We start from the raw sequence: 21339 nt of genomic DNA, 5'->3' as shown, positions 1-21339 counted from the left end.
ATATACACACTACTAAATTTAACATGATTTGGGCAATTGCTCTTTTAACTGTTAATTAGTAAGTATACTTAATTCACCCATGGGCCAGTCTAAACAAAAGTTTGACGTCATTATACAGTGAAATATATAACTAGTTTTATCAGAATTTCTTTTATTATATAGAAATATAGATGCATTTTTAAACCTCATGCATGTGCGAGGTTACTGTTTGAACTTACGTATAAATGTTTTATATTTTCATCTGATAGTAATAAGCCACTAGCATATTTTTTCTCCTGTGTTAATAAAAAACAACAAAGATACCATACATCTCAATTCACTATACGTTTGTTTCACTCTAAGCGGAACAGCGGAATGTCTATGGACTTACAACGCTAAGAACCAGCTTTCGATACTCGCGATGATCAGAGCACAGACAGCCCATCGTGTAGCTTTGTGCTTTAGTACGAATGCCCTTTGAAACACTTTAAAGTTGCAAAAAACTACGAGATCATAATTCACATACAAATATCTGTATGAAACAATTCCAAGTTACCTATTTCAATGGCGTACGTTTCTTTTCTTATCTGCAACCACTTACCGCAATGATTCATGTTCGACATTGTGAGATCCGATGTGAAATCTGGATCGTCTACATCAAACACCATGTTTATCTCATCCAGATCATACCCTGGGTAGAAGGCATTATATTCGATCATAGCACCGCTCATGACGTCAAAAGGTAGCACAGAGAGCCTTGTGAGACACGACGTTGTTAGCGATAATATACTGCTCGAGATCTTACACCACTGGAACCCTTGGGCGATAAGACCGAGTCGTTACTGCTAATTTCGATAACAAAAAGTAAAAATGGACAAGTTATTTACTTTCTTTTAACAAACGCATAGAGAAGAAACGTTTTGTTTTTGTTATTCTAAGTTTTAACAAAGGAATTGCATCACATTCGACCTGCTTACCAATACTGATTATTTTAACACCTTATTAATTCCGTTTTCCTTTAAAATATTCAAAATTTGTAACATTAAGGTTGTCCATACTGATCCAAATTGATTACAGTTAATGGAAAAGAAATCAAATGCTAATGATGTTAATAAAACAAACACAATGCAATTTGTATTGTTCCTAACCATCTCAAACTCACCCGCCACATCCGTCTACCGACGCTTAGTGACGAATTCTTTAAGAATGCTTTGGTTTTTCTCAGCAACTGAACGCTCGAGAAACCTCGTGATTTTATTTAGCGCCACCTAGCCAAGTTGTGTAAAACTAATAGCTACTCTTTATCGTCCGACGAAGCACCAAGTAGAGAAACTCAGCGCTTACCATTGGCCGTTTTCGAATAGTGATACTTGCCAGACGACAACATACTTATTTTAATCTTTATTTTATAATGGTTTACATCCAGCTTTAGGTTAACAAACTTACGGCCTCAAACTCGTTCAACTCAACTAGTTTCAATTCTATCTTCTGCCGAAAAAAAACGCTCTCCTTAACTTCTACAACTAGTATATTTTTTTCGCAGAAAAGTCTACTATAATGTTTCCTCTAAGAGAAGCAAACGTAAGTTAATAATTGCTAACGACCGAATAAATATTTATTTCTAAAAGGTAAAAATACTATTAACTTTGAAGCTTATAATACTGTACCTTCGATTATGAACTTAAAGGATGTTGTATTGACGAAAGCGCTGAAAAAAGTCTCTTGATCTCATAAAATACATCATGGAATTACGAAACTCTTTCAAAATTTTAAACTGTGGTACATTTAATATAACTTACCGACATGGTTTTAAAATTAACTTCTTTCAACAAACAAGTAAATAATTTGATTTGAAATCGATGCTAATTTGAAAAAAACAACAACAACAAAAGAGTTAAAATCTTTTCTTACGTCTTTGAAGCTTTCAGACAGAAGTGTTTTACATCTCTTTACATCTTTGTAGCTTTCAGACAGAAGTGTTTTACATCTCTTTACATCTTTGTAATTTTCAGGCAGAATAATTGTTATCTGTCTTACATATATGTAGCTTTCAGGCAGAAGAGTTTTTATCTTTCCTTATATTTGTAATTTTTAGGCAGAGTAGAATTTTTTATCTTTCCTTATATTTGTAATTTTTAGGCAGAGTAGAATTTTTTATATGTTCTTACATATTTTCAGCTTTCAGGCAAAATAGTTTTATCTTTCCTTAGATCTTTGCAGTTTTTCAGGCATCTGTAATAAAACAAAATTACAATGATATAAGTTGTTTACAAATTACTAGCAATTAAAATCTAGGTTTTTTTCAGTAATGAAGTCTACAAGTTTTATCATATACTGGATTGTTCAATTTGCAACTTAAGCCTCTAACAAATCTGTATTTATCTACTAATAATGCCACCAAAAATGGTTATAAATTCAATGTCTTTTTTACAATAAACGAAACTTATTTTAAAACAGACAAGGAATACATAACAAATCTGTTAAAGTATATAATTAATTGAAACGAAGGGTTTGTTTAGAAAGATCTTAATTCTTGTCAGTATTAAATACAGTGAAATAAATGCCAACTATTTTAGCTGAGATTTGATTAAACGTTTTATTTCAGTAATCAGAGCGCCTCGAGTTGGAGAGTGAGAATTTCACTCTTTTGCCGAATAGATTTAACTCTTAACCTTTCCATTGTTATGATAGTGAATTGTGGGTTATACAAGTTAAGGTTAAACACAGATTACCTGTACTTATGCTTTCTTCTCTTGTTCTCCAAGTGTTTGTTTCGGTCATTTCTCAGAAACTTCTTAAAAATGTCTCTTTGTTTGTATTTTAGTACCTTTACATATATATATAGCCAATGTACATTTTATTAACTTAATAATTATTAATCTTACAGTTTTATAGCATTTAATAACAGTTCTTGTAAGTAACATTTCACCTTATTTGGTCAGTTGTCCATTCTAATAATTTACTTGTGATTTTTGAAACGAAAAGTATTCGTTTACATATTCAGTTAAATTAAATATTCATGATCTTGGTTACATTTTCATTATGTGTACAAACTGACTTTTGCATAAGAACAAAAAAAATTCGAAATAAATAAATAAATACATAAAATAGAGTACAACGCCCTCTAGGGAAGTTACATTGTGGTAGACATTTTAATCTTTGATACGTGCAGCTCTGAAAATTTCTTAAAACGCCTCTGTTACACAGATTTTTTTCATCTACGGAAAAAAATCTTGTTTTATTCAATGGTATTTCCTTCTTTCAAAGAAAAGCGTCTGTGTATATCTCATTACTTGTGTAACGGAAACGGCAAAGAAAAAAATTGTTAAAGTTTGCTTTACAATAGGCCATCTGGTGCTTTGTTCATTCCTGGTGTGGAAACTTGAGTTTTTGATTTATAAGTCCACTGACTTACCATTGAGATATTGTGTGTGTACCTTTAAAGTTTGAAAACGCAAGTTAAACTTCAGGTAACAAAAACATATACCTAGGTTTTCAAATTTGTGAGATTTAAAATCTCATATAATATGCCAAGCTTTCTACTAAATTTTAATTCAGTTTGTTACTTTACATGTCTCGAACACAAGACACAGGTTAATATAAGTTAATACTGTAAGCTTATAAATAAAGTTTGACACAAGTGGTTATCTAATAATATGTTAAGATAGGTGCTAACAGTAAAGATATCTCTGTGGTGCAATATACATAACTCGTTTTTAGATGATTAGTTGATAAATCGTTAATTTGTTTTTCTTTTCTTTTTCTAAAAATTTTGAGTCATTATATTAGGTTGAGGAATAATTCGTGAGCGTTTTTAAATAATTTCATTCAAGCATTACATGCAAGACTATACAATACTTCAATGCATGAACACATTACACCCAAACATTTATTATGATACTTTATTTCATGTAATACCTAGGTATATAGTATGCATTGTTGTAAACGAAATTGCAAGAAATTAAATGCGAAAAGCAGATGGTGTCGAAAATGCTCGATTTTGTCCACTTGACATTCCATTTAATGAGCTGAAAATGAAAGCAAAAATTAAAGACATATGAAAATCAAACACACCATCTATTAGAGCAAAAAATTATCTACCAAATGACATGAAATATTTTGCGAAAGCGTTTAATTTATGAATATATTTTTTAACTTGAAAAAACGCTCACGAATTATTCCTCAACCCAATACCTTTGTTTTATTTGCTCGACCGTAATATTTCAAACTTCTAGTTTTAAAGTCATGTCCCGTTTTAATCTATGTAGAACCTATAAACGAGCCACGACAGCCTAAATCAAGATAATCTAGAGGCACAGTCTTGTTCTTCCTTTCATAGCTACGTTCAACAATCGTGGTGACAAATTCGAAGTTTATCTTATTTAATAACAATTACAATTCATAATTATTATACACCGGGGAGAATAAAATTAATACCGTTGAAAAATATAATCCTATCTATCAAAAGAAAGCGATTCACAGAATAAGAACAGAACCTGTAATACGTGAGGTGAAGATAGGTCTATACAATGAAAAAGAATAAAGTCACTTAGCTTGTTAGTGAATTACTTTCAGCACTTACTCAGTAAAAAGGTAAAACTGTTCGATCTCATAGTGTTCGAGAAGGTGTTTCTTAACAAATAAAAGAAAGAGACATGGCAACAGATATAACAGACATGGCAACAGATAAACTCTTGTTGTCATTTCAGTAGGAAAAGTCACACATGGGCGAAAACTTCAATATCTTATCTTCACGTGTTTGTCCTAAAACATTCTACGAAGTCACGTTTATATATTATTTGCTAATTTGAAACGCCTGGTGCGTACCAAGTTACAGAGAAAAGAATATATATTCAGTATATACAGCTACACGCCTTAAAGATCAAGATAATAAAACCGATTATGAGCAAAATGCTGGGGAAAACCTTCTATTTTGAAGGAACTAACAGAATATGACAGAGTGTGTAGTTTAGTACAAAAGACAAAACTGGAAAGTCACGCTTTCAAGCTACACATGTATAAGCGTTATTAAGGCGAAGAAAATATGAGTACCGAAACTAGCTGAAAGTCCACTTTCGTTGGTTTGTTTTTGAATTTCGCGCAAAGCTACACAAGGGCTATCTATGCTAGCCATCCCTAATTTAGCAATGTAAGACTAGAGGGAAGGCAGCTAGTCATTACCACCAACCGCCAACTCTTTGGCTACTCTTTTACCAACAAATAGTGGAATTGACTGTCACAGTATAACGCCCCCACGGCGTTAGGGACAGCTAGCGCAGTTAGCCCTCGTGTAGCTTTGCTCAAAATTCCAAAACCAAAAACAAACAAATAGTCATGGTATAACCATACCACATGGGAAGACTATGTCTTTTTTTCGTAGCAAAAGGTTTTTGAAAAATGTGTGTATGTTTAAAGATCAATCTTAAACAGAAAGCGAAACTATCATCCGACAATAATATATTGTAGATTACTCTTACTCTCTTAAAACTAGTGTTAAAATTCAGCATGGAATTATGTGGATAACATTCACCCACTATGTTTGAAAAACGCGTTTATTTCCACACTCCTTTCTGGACTTTTATTTGTTTTGCAGAGGTGTCGGAACTGGGGGTCTGTAGCATCCACACTTTTACATATTTGACATAAATGGCAACTGTAAATTATATTATTATATTAATTTTCTGGGTGCATACCCGAAACCCATTTAAATTGAGCTGCCTTTGGTAGCATAAAAGCTAATTGTAATATCTGAATTTCTAGCCAAGCACCTCACTTAGCAACTCTTTCCTACATCACTGTCTTGAATGGCAGTTTTGGAACATTTAAATTGTACCATTATCTCTCTGTATTGGGTAACCCTATACAGTTCGGTTACTATTTTCTGAAGATGTCTAAAGCTACATAAAATATTGGAAACATATAATATTCGATAATCATGACACTTCACTGAACATAAACTAAAGTTTAGAATATTAATGAATATTAAAACAAAGGAGTCACTATAAAGCCAATTCTCACGTATAAATAAATCTCCTGGTCACTTGACCTCAATAAAATCTAGTTGATAAGAGGTAAGTTAAGGTCGATAAACCAATTCTGATGCTCTATTAGACCTGTTCTCCTTTACTTGTTTGTTACCTTTCTGTTACGAATATCTTAATTTCAACAGTTATTTCGTTCGTTCAATCGTTTGTTTATCGCCGAGCACAAAGTCACAAATGAGCTATATTTGCTGTGCTCACCACAGATATCGAATTTGGTTTTTAGCTTTACCAGCCCACAGACTTACCGTTGAGTCACTGGAAGGTTTAACCGTTAGTTTCGAATAATTTGTTGTTTAATTTCACTTCAATTAATTTTTCCTGACAATTCATTGATTGGTGGGTGACTAAAAAAGGGCGCTGGTTTAAGACAATGCCTTTTCTTTTATGATTTTATGTGTATGTATTGAGAAAATAACATGATGTTAGAAATACGAGGCTAATAATACCTTCTTATCTTTGGAATACATTTAAACGCTTACAATACGTATTTGTAAAGGAACATTCCAAACTTGTCAAACACGCATAATCATTAGTATTTTACCTAATTATTGCGTTACAAATTCATATAACAAACTGTGAGTTTCTGAAAAAAAGTTCCAATTCACTTTAGAAAAAACTAATAAATAAAATGTACGATCAAGAAAACAAGAAAAACACTCGTTTTTGATGTAAATGTTTTGATAATGTACGTGTTCAGCAAATTCTCTTTTTCCTTGATTCACTGTTGTCGTTATTTTATTTCACAAGTAAGATTATTCAATGAACCTTTGTAACCATGGTACTTTTAGGCAGAAAGATAAGGTTATATGTTCGTTCATCAAAGCAGCTGACAACAGAGTACTAAAGTTCAATTTTCAAGCAATATGATTCTTCAATGGACCAGCGGTAAGATTATGGACCTGTAATGATAAAATTTTGGGTTCGATTCGCTGTGATTAAACAGAATGAAGATAGCTCATTGTGCGGTTTTGCGCTAAACAGAAGAACAAACAAACAATGTGAATGTATAAATTCGTGTGTTCAGAAACTACAAACAAACAAGGTTTCTTGAATCACTTTACAATAAAACCTGAAAACCAATTGCTTTTAAATGGTAGATTTTCCTATTTCTACCTATTCACCCAGAGATGAATTGGAGGAAAACTATCTACTATAACTTAAGAAGAAACCCTAAATCAATGTTTCTGTACTGTTATACGTTTATATCCACATGTTTTTATACGCCAGTTTAGTAGGCATCATTATCTTGCTGGAAGGTAAGCACTACTATGGCATAAACACGTTTAGCTAAGGTACAGCATAAATATGAACTGATTCATTCTCTGTAGAAGTACATTGACTACTATACCATTATCACTTTGATCATTGAACAAACTGTCATAGGGTTTTTGTAGAACCATTCAAACTTGGAATCATCTATGAAAAAAGTACATGTCTATAGGTTTCTAGTCCGATGCTCATTTCAGTCTTGGTTTGGTTAGTTCTTTTCAGCAACGGTTTCAAAGTAATTACACTTCCACTGAAACTAGTTCGTGCTAATCTGATCTTCTGGTTACTGTTCTGAAGGTAACATTTACAACAAAGCTGTTGACATGATCTGAACTCGATCTTCATATATCTCATGGAGATCATGAGATACTTAACATAACTTTTGGAGAGTATTACTTTTTTATTTCGACCACTTCTATTATTAACAGAAAGCAGACACTTGTTGCTTGAAAGGAAATTACTAGAAAGGTAATGACGAACTTGATGATTTTTAGTAATTCAGAGCATACAGTTGTTAAAGGTCGCATTTCTTCGTGAAACTGAAACAGATATTTTTTTTGTTTTTCACGTTATTTTAGAAGTGTGTCTCTTGGTAACAATAATTTGAATCTGCGAAAGAATGTCATTCACACCAATTCTCTTATAAGAATTTACAATGTGAGTAAGATACTCAAAATGTAAGAATTTTCTGTATCATGATCAAATGGTGAAACTCCTTTCAAGAGAGGCTTACTCTCAGAAAAGCATCTGTCGAATTCACAAAGGAATCTACTATTTCAAAGTATCGATTTCTATTTAGAGAAATAGTTGTACCGCTAGAAGTTTCCACATTATATTTTCCAATTATGGAGTCTGTCAAAAGGTACTTATAGCTCTTTGAACTCTTCTAGATTGTTCACGATTTTTTAGTCTAAATAATTTCTAAAGTCATCTCGATATAATAAGACTATGGAAAACATTTGGTTGCATCGAAAGGTTGAAGGAAAAAGTATCAGATCACTTGTCTTGTAATTCGTTGCTTGTTGAAATAAAATCATCACTAGTTATAAGCTGATCTGATATGAGGAAGAACAACAAATCTAAAGGACTCAAGTTTGTATCGCAATCTTGTAGCTTTAGTTGCTACATTTACGTCAGTGCTTTCTAACAGTACATGTTAAAAAAGAAGTAAACTTCCATAACGAGGCTTAATTTCTAAACTTACGAAATCAGCAGGACCACTATTTACAACAGCTCGCTCACATGCTAGATACTAGAATTCGAAGATACTCAGTTTTTGGATCATCAATGGAAAACTGCTACTTGGTGTTGCTGTTGGTAGTGTATGTGTTAAGTGATTTAATCACCATGTCATAAAGAAGGAATCTCACCAATGTTTCTATTCAGCCACTAAGAACAAAATCCAACTTATATATTGTTTATTTATATACATTGCCTGAGAACTCTTTTCCTTTAACTATGACTATACTCCATTAATGCACCCACTCAAAACACTTGCTCCATCGTAGCTCTGAGGAATATAGTTTAACCAGTTAGTGCCATTTTACTGAATTTATTTGTGGATCTAAGCAGTTAAATTGGTTTCATTAAGATTCTCTTTATGTTAACAAACATAAGAAAAGTTCCCTAAATTTACTTTCATAAAAGTACTTTAATAAAACGGCAAGTTGCTCTTTCTGAAATAAATAATTTGTTTCGTCTGCCAGAAATGAAAAGTACTCAGTTTCTATTGTTCCACCAAAAGTGGTTTCCATAGTATATTTACCAATTACTGAAATTACATCATTTACATATTTGGAACTTCTATACAATGGTTATACTGGGTTCCAAGGTTTGTTTTCAGAGTGGAATTTGACTATGTGAAAAGTTGAATGATTTCAATATAATTTCACATAGTCAAATCCCACTCTGAAAACAAATCTTGGAACCCAGTATAACCATTGTATATAACTTTTGGAGAGTATTACTCTTTATGTCGACCACTTCTATTATTAACAGAAAGCAGACACTTGTTGCTTGAAAGGAAATTACTAAAAAGGTAATGACGAACTTGATGATTTTTAGTAATTCAGAGCATACAGTTATTAAAGGTCGCATTTCTTCGTGAAACTGAAACAGATCTTGTTTTCAGAGTGGTATTTGACTATGTGAAAAGTTGAAGGATTTCAATGTAATTTCCAGCTTTTGAACCACTATCGTCTCCATATTTTGCCTGAACGAAAATTCGACATCTTTAAGAGAAAGATTTATATGTTTTCTGTTTTCCTCAATTCTTTGTTGTATCATTGAGAATAAACAAGATGTAACTGACTGACAAGAGAGCCAGACTGATAACTGTTGAAATTATACATGTGATTATGCCCTTAATGTGGTGTATTGTTTAAAGACAGTAGAGAAGTGTGTTTCCTATACCGAGCTCCAATGTTTATAGAAACTTACAAATCTCTTAACCTTTTCGAATTGCAGATCCTACAAAATACCTACAAAAACGGTATACTATATCTTTTAAAATGGAGTACTCTTAATCAAAATACTAAAATAAATGATTGTGAATTTCCCATTACTTTGGCAATTCGGGTATTATTTCATTCTTAGATGATATTCATTCATAACAAGATATTTCAGGAATGTTCCGTAAGAAGTCTGTTGTGAACTTGTGTGATTGAAAAGTCTGAGATTCAACAATTTCTTCCCCCCGCTAGTACAGCGGTAAAACTACGGATTTACAACGCTAAAATCAGGGATTCGATTTTCTTCGGTGGGCTCAGTAGATAGCCCGATGTGGCTTTGCTATAAGAAAACACACACTCAACAATTTTTAAGGCTTGAACAGACTTACTTTGTGAAATTGCAGTGTTCAATGGGTACAATGATGTGAAAATAATTCTCGTTGATTACACTCGACGGTACAGCAGTGGAATCTCCATTAAATACATTTGTTGTTTCATCAACGGAACTTCCACTAACTGCATCTGTTGTTTCACCATTGCAACTTCCTCTGACTTCACCTGATGCTTTACCAATGGAACCTCAATTAAATGCACCTGATGCTTCATCAGTACAGATTCCATTGACCATACCTGATCATTCACCAATGGAACTTTCACTGACTGCACCTGATTTTGCACTGCTAGTAGATTCTATACATGCATCAATCACCTAAATTTTTTTTAAATTAATTTTTTACTATATTTCATTTTATGTCCAATTTTAGTTATTTGAATCCCAGTTGCTAAACAGTAAGTTTGAAGTATTACAATGTTAAAAACTGGACTTTGATATTCATGGTGAGTACAACACAGATGCAAATTGTGTAGCTTTTGTTTAACAACAAAATAACAAATAGTTATTTCAAATGTAATATAGTTAATATAAGAATGAACCGAATAGAAGTAAAACTATGAAAATTAATTATGTAAATGAATATAACGTGTGATTCAACTCGGAAAAAAAAATCTCTAAAATGCTCTACCAGTGATAATGTACATTCAAGAACATATAACAACTTGAAGTATATTTTACTTTTCCAGCAGAACGAATAGTGATATTTTAAAGAAAACACTGAACTTTCAATGCTTGAACTGCCTACTTTTTTGTTGTTTTGCGTTTTTAAATGCAATTACTCATTACTCATCTTTCCATTCAATACCAGAGGAAAGCTGATAGACAAAAGGCAAACTACTATTTTAGGTGAATAACAATCATGGGTTTCTCAAAACAAATGATGATTTACAATGCATTTAAGTCAACGGTTGGTTCAATAAGTTTAACAGATATTTAAAAGGAACTTTATATTTTGCTTTGCGTAACACAATGTACATAAAATTGCTATCATTAGTTTTGAATTTTACCAAATGTAAATCCTTGCGATAACTTGAGGGAGAGAGCTGCTCTGGAATTTTTAAAGTGCTCTTGTTTAGGCAGAACAGTTTTAAAACCTAGTAGCATTGAAGCTTTTGGGAATAAAAAATATAATGTTTCATTTAATAACACCACATTGCCAGGATATCAATCTATACACTTTTGATATTTCCAAAGAGCACTGGTGTACATTTTCCTACAAGCCTTTTAATTTTTTACATAAAGAACCATTTACGAGCATCTTATTAGATGATGGGAGGGTACTGCCACTCACTTCTCAAATTACACATCTTGGTCATTCTCTCGCCTCTTATATGTTTACAATCACGCATATTTCGTACCAGTCCTATATGAATTTCAATATACGTCAATCATACTGCCACAGTATATGAAGACAAATGCACATTATAATTTTTCACAGTAGCAGTCTATGTTCTGTTGTGGACCTAATGACCTAAAATGTTCATAAGTGAATTAACATAGTGTGAATGGTTTGAACCAAAGAAAAGCATTAATTTTGAGGTCAACTTGACATTTACGTGACGCAAACAGGTTGTCATGTAGTACATGCTTTACTGTTTTAAAAACACAAATTTCTGTGCACTAAAACCTTCCTTTTTGTGAATACGACACTAATCCAAAATGGAAGAAGAAGTCAGCTGATAAATTTTTTAGCTTATTTCTATGTAAAGTAACTATTACAGTTTTAATCACTTTTTGGTTAAAAAGTGCTACATGTATCTTTCATTCTTCTATATAAAACGAACTGTTCTTAAAGTAATACTAGGATTTCGAGCGTATGAAAGAAGAGCACAAAAATTAAAAGTTATTAAAACACATCACTGGTTTTAAGTTCCATTAATTTGGAAAAAACCAGGTTACACTTTGAAAATTTTCAGATAAAACGTGAAATTATAAGAAAATTCTCCCATTTTATATAGGTAAATGTGTGTTAATAGATTATCAAATAATTTATACAACATCAAGCAAAATTTAATTTGGAATAAGTTATCTTTATCAGACCTTAAATACAGTGATAATGTTTGTAAATAGTGTTTCTGTATATTTTGTTATCAGCAATATCTCAAACTATCACTATTATCTTCGAAAATTTTAAAACTTGAACATAAAACTTATACTGAAACAGTTTTGAAATTAGTTACGGATAAAGTTTGTCAGTAATTTTACAGCATTAGTCATAATCAGAACTTGCTCTGCAAGTTTCAACTGTAAATCCTGTTGCTGAAAAAAATTGTCTGACAATAGACAAGTAAAACTTGTCTCAGAACCAGTTATTTAGCTTTAGTTTATGTACAGTTCTTAAACTTGTTGTACAGTGCATTTCATTTTGTTTTACGTTTAAACGAGAAGAGAAAACGTTTCTAAAGGTAAACTTGGAAGCATATTGAGATTAGTGCTTGACTGATAACCACAGACGTAATGTATTTTATATTATGAATACTTGTAATAAAGATTTGATTTTTAAAGTGAAATCCAAAACAATAAATCCTTTGAAATAAATATTACTTTCAGTTGAACTTTTATATCTGACTAGTGTAATGAGACATACTTAATTAAAGAAAATAAACATTCAAGTTAAAACTAGGTGAATACCTCTCTATCTATATTTTAACATATAATCTGTATTATATTATCATTATTAACATATAACTTGTATTAAATATAAAATAAACAAAACGAAATTTTCATAAGTGACTTATATCTACTGTTACTCATTGAAGTGTTTTTATTGATGCAAAACTTAATGCTACTAATAGTTCAAAACAGTAACTTAATCAGGGGACCCATTTTACCCTTTTTCATCATTAGAACATTATTCATCACGTGTGGATATGGTATTCAAGTATATTACACATATCTACATTCTTGTTTTAACAAATAATTTTTGGAATTTGTCGGTTACTCAAGTATATGCTCAGATATCGTACAAGCATGGTAAACCTCTGAGCACTCTTTATCAATGCAAGATACAGTTATAGATTTAGGGTACATAGGAAATCTGGAACATTTTCTTTAGTGATTCAGGCGAGTAACAGCTTGGAAACTCTGATCTCCATAATAGGTTGCACAATGCTTGATCTTCAGTTAGATGGTCCAACCCTAGATTCTTCAAACCATTTAGTTAGGTGCAATAGACAATTGGGCAGGTCGTGATAAATACCTGTTAGAGTAAGAGAGCAACAAATGGAGCTCGTGGTTGATATAGGAAAGTCAGACTACCGACAGATCTTAAGGTATATCAGGCACTTTGAGTAAAACCACTATTTGGGTCAGTTAAAACAAATCTCTGAATATATGAAGGTAGTTGTCACTAATACTAGATATATTATAGAGTTTATCACTCAGTTTCTCTTGTGCAACTAATGAACTGATGTTATTCAACACTACCTAGACTGGATCCAGGAACAAAATCACATGAATGTATATGGGAAAAGAAGTTACAACATCCTCAAATAGTTTTCCGAATTTTACAACGGATGAAGTAAAGTATGTATTGTGGATATAAATCCAACACATGTTATCAAAAAGAGCAAGCAGCATTAATTGTGCTTGTTAAAGTATGAAGTACAAGTGTTGTTCTGCAGTTATGGGTAATCAGATTTCAGTTTTTTACTGGAATAGTAATTGGAATGGTGAGCGAACTAGTAGTAACCAAGAAGGTTGCATCTCTCACACCATATTCTAAAGCAATTTCACAGTCTTCAACATATCTGAAACCACTGGTTAGGATTGCGTGAATAATCTAGACAAGTAGTAGCAACTCAATGTTGGTTGAAAATTCTATGGTATTTGTGGGAGTGAATAGGCATATGGATCAAACAACGAGTTATCAAGCATCACTTAGATATAAGATACAGATGTAAGATGATTAAATAATTATTGCTTTGGCTTTCCTGAAGCACTAGGATACTTTTCAAATAATTTGGTTTGGTCTTTTTTAAATTTCGCTTAAAGCTACATCAGGGCTATCTAACTAACCAATTTTAATGTAGCAGTAAAAGACTAGAGGGAAGGCAGTTAGTCAACACAACCCACTGCCAATTCTTGGGCTAATCTTTTATCAATTAATTATGGGATTAGCTGGCACACAGTAACGCCCCCATGGCTGAAAATGCAAGATAGAATTCGAATCTGCAACCCGAATATTGCAACTCGAGTGCCCTAGCCATCAGACCATGCCAGGTTCTTTGCAAACAACGATTTCGGTTTCTGAAGAATATTTTAATGAAAGCCCAAATACTGATACATTCACAAGAGAGTTGTTAGTTGTTCCTAGATACTAAAACCAGTGATAATGAAATCAGAATAGTATTATTGCTACTGCAGGATAGACTCGTATGTTTAAGTTTTTATGCTATTGTATACTCACAGCTTCAAAACACAGATTTTATGACAAATAAAGAGCTGCTTGCAGTTTTAGTCTTTGTAAATTATTATCAACACTACTTGTATACAAAATTTGGCTATTTAGGTAGATAATATATCACATAAATAGTTGATGAAAATTAAAAATTCAGAAGGAATTACTGAACGTTGAAGAACACCATTGCAGAAGCATAATCTAGTCATACAGCATCATTCGGACGTGTAACATGGAAACGACAAATGATTGTCTTGCTGTGTATATATGTATGTATGTATGTCTGTTCATTAAATGCGCTGACCCTCAACACTGTGTGAAGTTAGAAACCATTTCTACCATAGCAACAACAAGCCATACGATATGAGATTTCACCGGTGGAAGAATGCTACAATTAACATCTCAGCACTCTGGGAAGGACAACTGAGTGACTCAGATCTAACATGAGTGTTCCTTCGTATGTGGCAAGGTAAATGTGATATCAGCTAAGGCTGAGGAACATAGCATGTACACATGTAACCTATGGACCCTGTACAGAAAGGTTTGTTGTATTGTTAATAACAGCTACTGAGCTTTGGTTCTCTGCCTGTGCTGTAATCTAGTTGATCTCAGAGCAAAAGCTTCTCAAGACATTACATCACACAAATATTGGATGGCACCAAAATGTTACCTGTGCTTGTGTTTATGTTCAATAATGATTCTACTTGTTACACTTAAGTTAAGGTGATCAGTCCTAGAATCAGTATGTTATGGTATAGGCTATTAAGAGAAAAAGGTAACCTAAACAAGATAAACTCCAATAGAAAATTGTTGGTTTTCGTCTGCAGAAAATAGCCATGCATATCATTGGTCCACTTCTGAATATGGAATGATGCTGTCTGTGTATAATCACAACCATTAACAACCTAACAGAGTAGACCAAAGCATATTCATTGGTCGATATAGAGGCACAGTTTGTTGCTAATCTATTAGCAGGGTACTGTATGAACCAATTCAGAACACTTCTGAATATGGAATGATGCTGTCTGTGTATAATCACAACCATTAACAACCTAACAGAGAAGACCAAAGCATATTCATTGGTCGATATAGAGGCACAGTTTGTTGCTAATCTATTAGCATGGTACTGTATGAACCAATTCAGAACACTAGAAAATATTCACATGGAAAAGGATGCTCATTTAAACACTGTTTTAGCACAAACAGTGAGGGAGCAAATGTACCAGCATGAAGTTGAGGTGTCTATTTGGTAGAAGAAACCAGCTTGGCTGTTGCTAATCAAGATACTGTTTCATGCACAGATGAGTCAGTCAACAAGACCAATTTATAACAAGAGATGTATGCAAAGCTTCTCGAGCATACTGATCATCAAACGTATTGTGAAGCTTGACCAGGAATCATAGGATGATACTGATGAGTCAGCAGAAAGCAAGATTACTGTTTTGCAACAGAGGGAGGAAATGAGCTAAGGAAATACTGGATTTAGAGGTAGCAGTTAGACCTTCATTTTATTGATCAGCTACTTCAGGCCTTTCAGTCCACACGGTTGCAAATAACAACAACTGAAGTAGTTAGGATAGTCATTTGGTTGAAAAAATCATTATCTTAATGAAAGTAATTATTTCTTTCCAAGGTATTTATCAGGTCATCCGTTAAGTAATGTTCGATTTTAGGTTCAGAAAAAAAGAGAAAGGATTGCAAACGCTTTTAATGTTATTTAATCAACAATGTATGTTCCATTATTATTAATTACTTTCTGCCAACGATTCACAAGTTTTTGAATGCCACTTCTATAAAATTCTTGGGGTTTGGAAGAAAAGAGAGGGTAGTTTGACATCTTCATGTGTTCCAAGCTCTTTCCCATCAAGATAGTCCTGCAAACTTTGGAATAGATGGTAATCAGATGGGGCAAGGTCTGGTGAATAAGGAGGATGTGGTAGTTTTTCCCAGTCTAGCTCTTTAATCTTTGCAGATGTGATCCTTGCTGTATGGGGCCGTGCATTATCTTGGTGTAACGCAACATCTATAATTGATCAAAGCAGGTCTCTTTTCTCTCAGTGCAACATTTAAGCGTTCTAACTGTTAACAGTAGAATTCTGATGTAATTGTTACATTGAGTGGCAGCAACTCAAAGTAGATCACACCAACAGTATCCTACCAAACGCTTAACAAGACTTTCCTAACGTGGAGGCCCATTTTGGGCTGTGCTTAAGCCAGTTTACCTGCACTAATCCATTGTCTGCGGCGCTTAACATTGTTATAATACATCCATTTTTCATCTCCAACCAATAACCTGTTCAAAAAAGGTGTTACGTTCACGAGAGTCAGAGAAGTGAAAATGTCCACTCATGCTCTAAGGTTGGTTTCTGTCAAAACTCCCCGTCGCGCCAAACATGCTCGCCCTTTCAGCCGTGGGGGCGTTATAATGTGAGGGTCAATCTCACTATTCGTTGGTAAAAGAGTAGCCCAAGAGTTGGCGGTGGGTGGTGATGACTAGCTGCTTTCTCTCTAGTCTTACACTGCTATATTAGGGATGGCTAGCACAGATAGCCCTTGAGTAGTTTTGTGCGAAATTCAAAAAACAAACAAACAAAAACAAAATCTGTCAAAACATAAAGGACCCATTTTCCAAGTTTTGACACCTTTCCAAGCTGTTGCAGATGATGGTGAACTGTTGAATTGGTTGAATTAAGCTTCTGTGTTAGTTCTTCAACAGTTACAGCAGAATCTTCATCACGTGCAGTCAGCAGCAAGACATCATTAAACTCAACAAGACGACCGAAATGTGGCACATCATTAGAGCTGTTGTCATCTGATCTGAGCTTCTGAAACCACGTTTAACATTTTCTTTCATTGAAAGACTTCGCACCATAAACATCTTGAGTGTTTCGTATAGTTTCTCCTGCACTATTTTCTTTTCTTAACTCATAAAGCATTATATGCCTAATGTGGTATTCAGACGTATCCATCTTCCTAAGGGTTCATTTTATTAACGATCTGAAAAAGTGGAGTTGGGTTAGTTTCTTTTATTTGTCTGAACATTTATATACACGTCCCACTACGTATTTTAGTCATTAAAGCTTTGTGACTCTTATTTTCTGACCTATTGATAAACATTTCACAATGAGAGATGTCTTTAGAAATATTAGATGATAGCTCCTTAATTCACATAATTTACGGTGGCTGTTGCCAGTAGCTTTGATGACTAGCATAACAACAGCATGTGAAACTAATTATGATGACTAAGAGTTTGAAAACTCCAGGAAAAAAAAATGTAAACTTCACTTTCTGAGATATCAAATTATTTCTTCTAACAAATTGTCATTTGATATTAAGTGAGAATCACTCACCAGATCGAACCAATTGATAGGAGTCCTGATAGCTTGCAATATCCATTTCTCCGAAACATTTCAAAACACTATCTTAAACAACTTTTTAAAAGAACTTTCACGCAAAACCACCTGAAGTAAAACACTGAAATTATAAAGCTTATAAAATGCTAAAATATTTCTTCCATATGATATGACTTATCTACTTTCATTTAGTGAGTCACTATAAAATACCTATTCATTAGAAATATCTTGTAAAAGTCTGATACGTTCTCACATGATGATTTATCATTTTTGAAGCTTTGTCTCCTTTTCATATTTCTTTATTATCATCCCTTTTTCTTCTCATTTTTACTCTGGATTTTATTTATCTCTACATTAAATATATCTCAGAAAGTAGCAAGTAAATAAGTATAATATCATAAAAGTTATTCAAAAGTGACACGATTGAAACGAAGTTGTGATATTATATCTATATCTGTGTCAGAGAATCATTCTTTTCCAAAAATTTCCAGAAAGGAAGAAATTGGAACACGTCACATTAACTACCTGTGATTTATAATAAGTCTCAAACATTTCTCGATTATTGACTTTATCAAATACGTTCTTCAGAGACTTCTTTCTTAATATCGTCCATCGCCAAATACGTCAAGGAGCAGTGCACTGCACATTTTCGGAGTGGAAGAAAAATTCTATTGTTTGAGAAAGCACTCAGAAACTAAACTAAATTACGCCGCCCGACGTAAGGATCGATCCCACGACAGTGAGATTAAGAATCTCATGCTCTACCGGCTGAGCTAGTCGGGGTGGTTTACTCGTTTTTTAGCTTTGTCTCTTTTACAAATTTCGTTATTAACACTTGTTTTCCTTCTCATTTTCATTCTCGCTTTTCATTTATCTCTACATTAAGTGTATCTCAGTTAATAGCAAGTAGAGTTACATATCACCCAGACACCATTTCCTACAATTCCCCGTAAACGATATTCAATTATATTCAGTCTTTCTTCAATTTCTTCAAAAATGAAAAAAAAAAATCAAAACTTTTTATTACAGGAAATCTTTCCAGCCATTGCTATTTGAAGAGCTAAAAATGTGTACTCGTTCATCCTTTCATTAACGTACCTGTCCTTAGATATATCATATGTCTTTCGTCAGAAATTTCTTTCTCGGTTTAGGAAACGAACAATTACAGAAGATGATTCTTTTGTGGCAATTAGACGTAATCTAAACCTGACTTGCCTTTTCTCTGGAAGAATAATTTCAAGAAACTTACGCGACGAAAACTTCATCAAATTCCCCATACCAAAACCATGTTAGAGCAAATACGTATATATTTCATCTCTTTTTATTTCCGAATTGATAACATTAAAATACGTGGTACGATTATACGCATTTCAGAAATTTAAACGCGTATAAAACGCAAAGAAACTTCGTAACATCGTTCAATCTATTTATATATTGTCACAAATTACGGGCAATAACAAAATCATATTGCAGATTTTCTACTAAAGTTAAAACTTTCCTTACAAATGAGACATTTTTTGTTACATATTAAAGTCACCCTTTAATAGATCATTCATCCCTGTATTGATGCGGGAGAACGGCGGATTTGAATAATGCGCATTCCATACATTACTTCATTAAACATGTTCTGAACATTAAAGTCTTTAACAAAACTCTTCGCATATACCGATGTATATATATAATTAACGTATCAACAGAATTCCTCCTACACAAAATCAATAACGGTGTCTCCCGATCAATTGAAACCACGTTTACTTTCTTTTCCAATAGACGATAAAATTTTAAAGGGTTATTTTAAAGAATATTAACACTAAAATCGATTATCATATAATGCTATATTAGAAAACATAAATTAAATAGTCAAGGGATGCGGTAATTATAGCTGAAAGTTTGCAATAGAGATAAAAGTTTTCAAAGTGCTGATTTCAAATGACGAACGATAGAACAAGAACAACAAATACTTGACAGGTTCATGGATCCGTACGGTAATAATCATTAATTTCTTTAATGTTTCTCTATTTAGACATTTCTCTTTAGCAAGTTCTATTGAAATAGGTAAAAAGAGTTGGTATAAAAATTTCTGAAGCTCCAATATTTTTCAAAATGAATAAAACACAGAGTAAAAGGGCAAAAACGAATAAGATAATGCAGAAAATTGTTACAATATCAAAGAGTTATTCAAAAGCGACATGATTGTAACGAAGTTGTGCTATTATATCTATACCTGTGTCAAAGAATCATTCTTTCCCAAGAATTTTCAGAAATTGGAACACGTCACATTAACTTCCTCTGATTTATAATAAGTCTCAAACATTTCTCGATTATTTACTTTATTAAATACGTTCTTCAGAGACTTCTTTCTTGACATCGTCCATCGCCACATTCGTCAATGAACAAATGCACTTCACATTTTAGGAGTGGAAGAAAAATTCTATTGTTTGACAAAGCCCTCAGAAACTAAACTAAATTACGCCGCCCGACGTGGGGCTCGAACCCACGACCCTGAGATTAAGAGTCTCATGCTCTACCGACTGAGCTAGTCGGGCTGGTTTATTCGTTTTTTAGCTTTGTCTCTTTTGCTAATTTCTTTATTATCACTTGTTTTCCTTCTCATTTTCATTCTCGCTTTTCATTTATCTCCACATTAAGTGTATCTCAGTTAATAGCAAGTAGAATTACATATCACCCAGACACCATTTCCTACAATTCCTTGTAAACGATATTCAATTATATTCAGTCTGTCTTCAAATTTTTTCAAAAATAAAAGAAAAATCAAAACTTTTTATTACAGGAAATCTTTCCAGCCATTGCTATTTGAAGAGCTAAAAAATGTGTACTCGTTCATCCTTTCATTAACGTACCTGTCCTTAGATATATCATATGTCTTTCGTCAGAAACTTCTTTCTCGGTTTAGGAAACGAACAATTAAAGAATAATTTCAAGAAACTTACGCGACGAAAACTTCATCAAATTCCCCATACCAAAACCATGTTAGAGCAAATACGTATAAATTTCATCTCTTTTTATTTCCGAATTGATAACATTAAAATACGTGGTACGATTATACGCATTTCAGAAATTTAAACGCGTATAAAACGCAAAGAAACTTTGTAACATCGTTCAATCTATTTATATATTGTCACAAATTACGGGCAATAACAAAATCATATTGCAGATTTTCTACTAAAGTTAAAACTTTCCTTACAAATGAGACATTTTTTGTTACATATTAAAGTCATCCTTTAATAGATCATTCATCCCTGTTTTGATGCGGGGAGAACGGCGGATTTGAATAATGCGCATTCCATACATTACTTCATTAAACATGTTCTGAACATTAAAGTCTTTAAGAAAACTCTTCGCATATACCGATGTATATATATAATTAACGTATCAACAGAATTCCTCCTACACAAAATCAATAACGGTGTCTCCCGATCAATTGAAACCA

At 33.0% G+C, this 21339-nt stretch overlaps 1 protein-coding gene and 1 non-coding gene across 3 annotated transcripts in view; both read right to left on the bottom strand.

Annotated features, from left to right (window-relative positions):
- LOC143223349 (protein pinocchio-like) overlaps window positions 1–1167 on the bottom strand; it is a 52248-nt gene extending 51081 nt beyond the window's left edge. The window contains exons 1-2 of one of the 2 annotated variants that reach the window (XM_076451231.1): window positions 1142–1167; window positions 581–824 (exon numbers count right to left, since the gene is read on the bottom strand). In XM_076451231.1, the coding sequence (XP_076307346.1) occupies window positions 581–710 (130 nt within the window). In that variant the 5' untranslated portion in view covers window positions 711–824; window positions 1142–1167. Of the gene's footprint in view, window positions 1–535; window positions 825–1141 lie in introns of those variants that run through there. The other variant, XM_076451229.1, reaches the window with a different exon arrangement.
- Window positions 1168–20361: 19194 nt separating this feature from the next.
- TRNAK-CUU (transfer RNA lysine (anticodon CUU)) lies at window positions 20362–20434 on the bottom strand. Its single transcript has one exon. It is a non-coding gene; the product is annotated as a tRNA-Lys (tRNA).
- Between the last annotated feature and the right edge of the window lie 905 nt (window positions 20435–21339).

Source organism: Tachypleus tridentatus, chromosome 8 (assembly GCF_004210375.1).
Source record: "Tachypleus tridentatus isolate NWPU-2018 chromosome 8, ASM421037v1, whole genome shotgun sequence".
NCBI lineage: Eukaryota > Metazoa > Arthropoda > Merostomata > Xiphosura > Limulidae > Tachypleus > Tachypleus tridentatus.
Note: the sequence above shows the minus strand (reverse complement) of the source record. Positions and strands in the feature narration are given on the sequence as shown.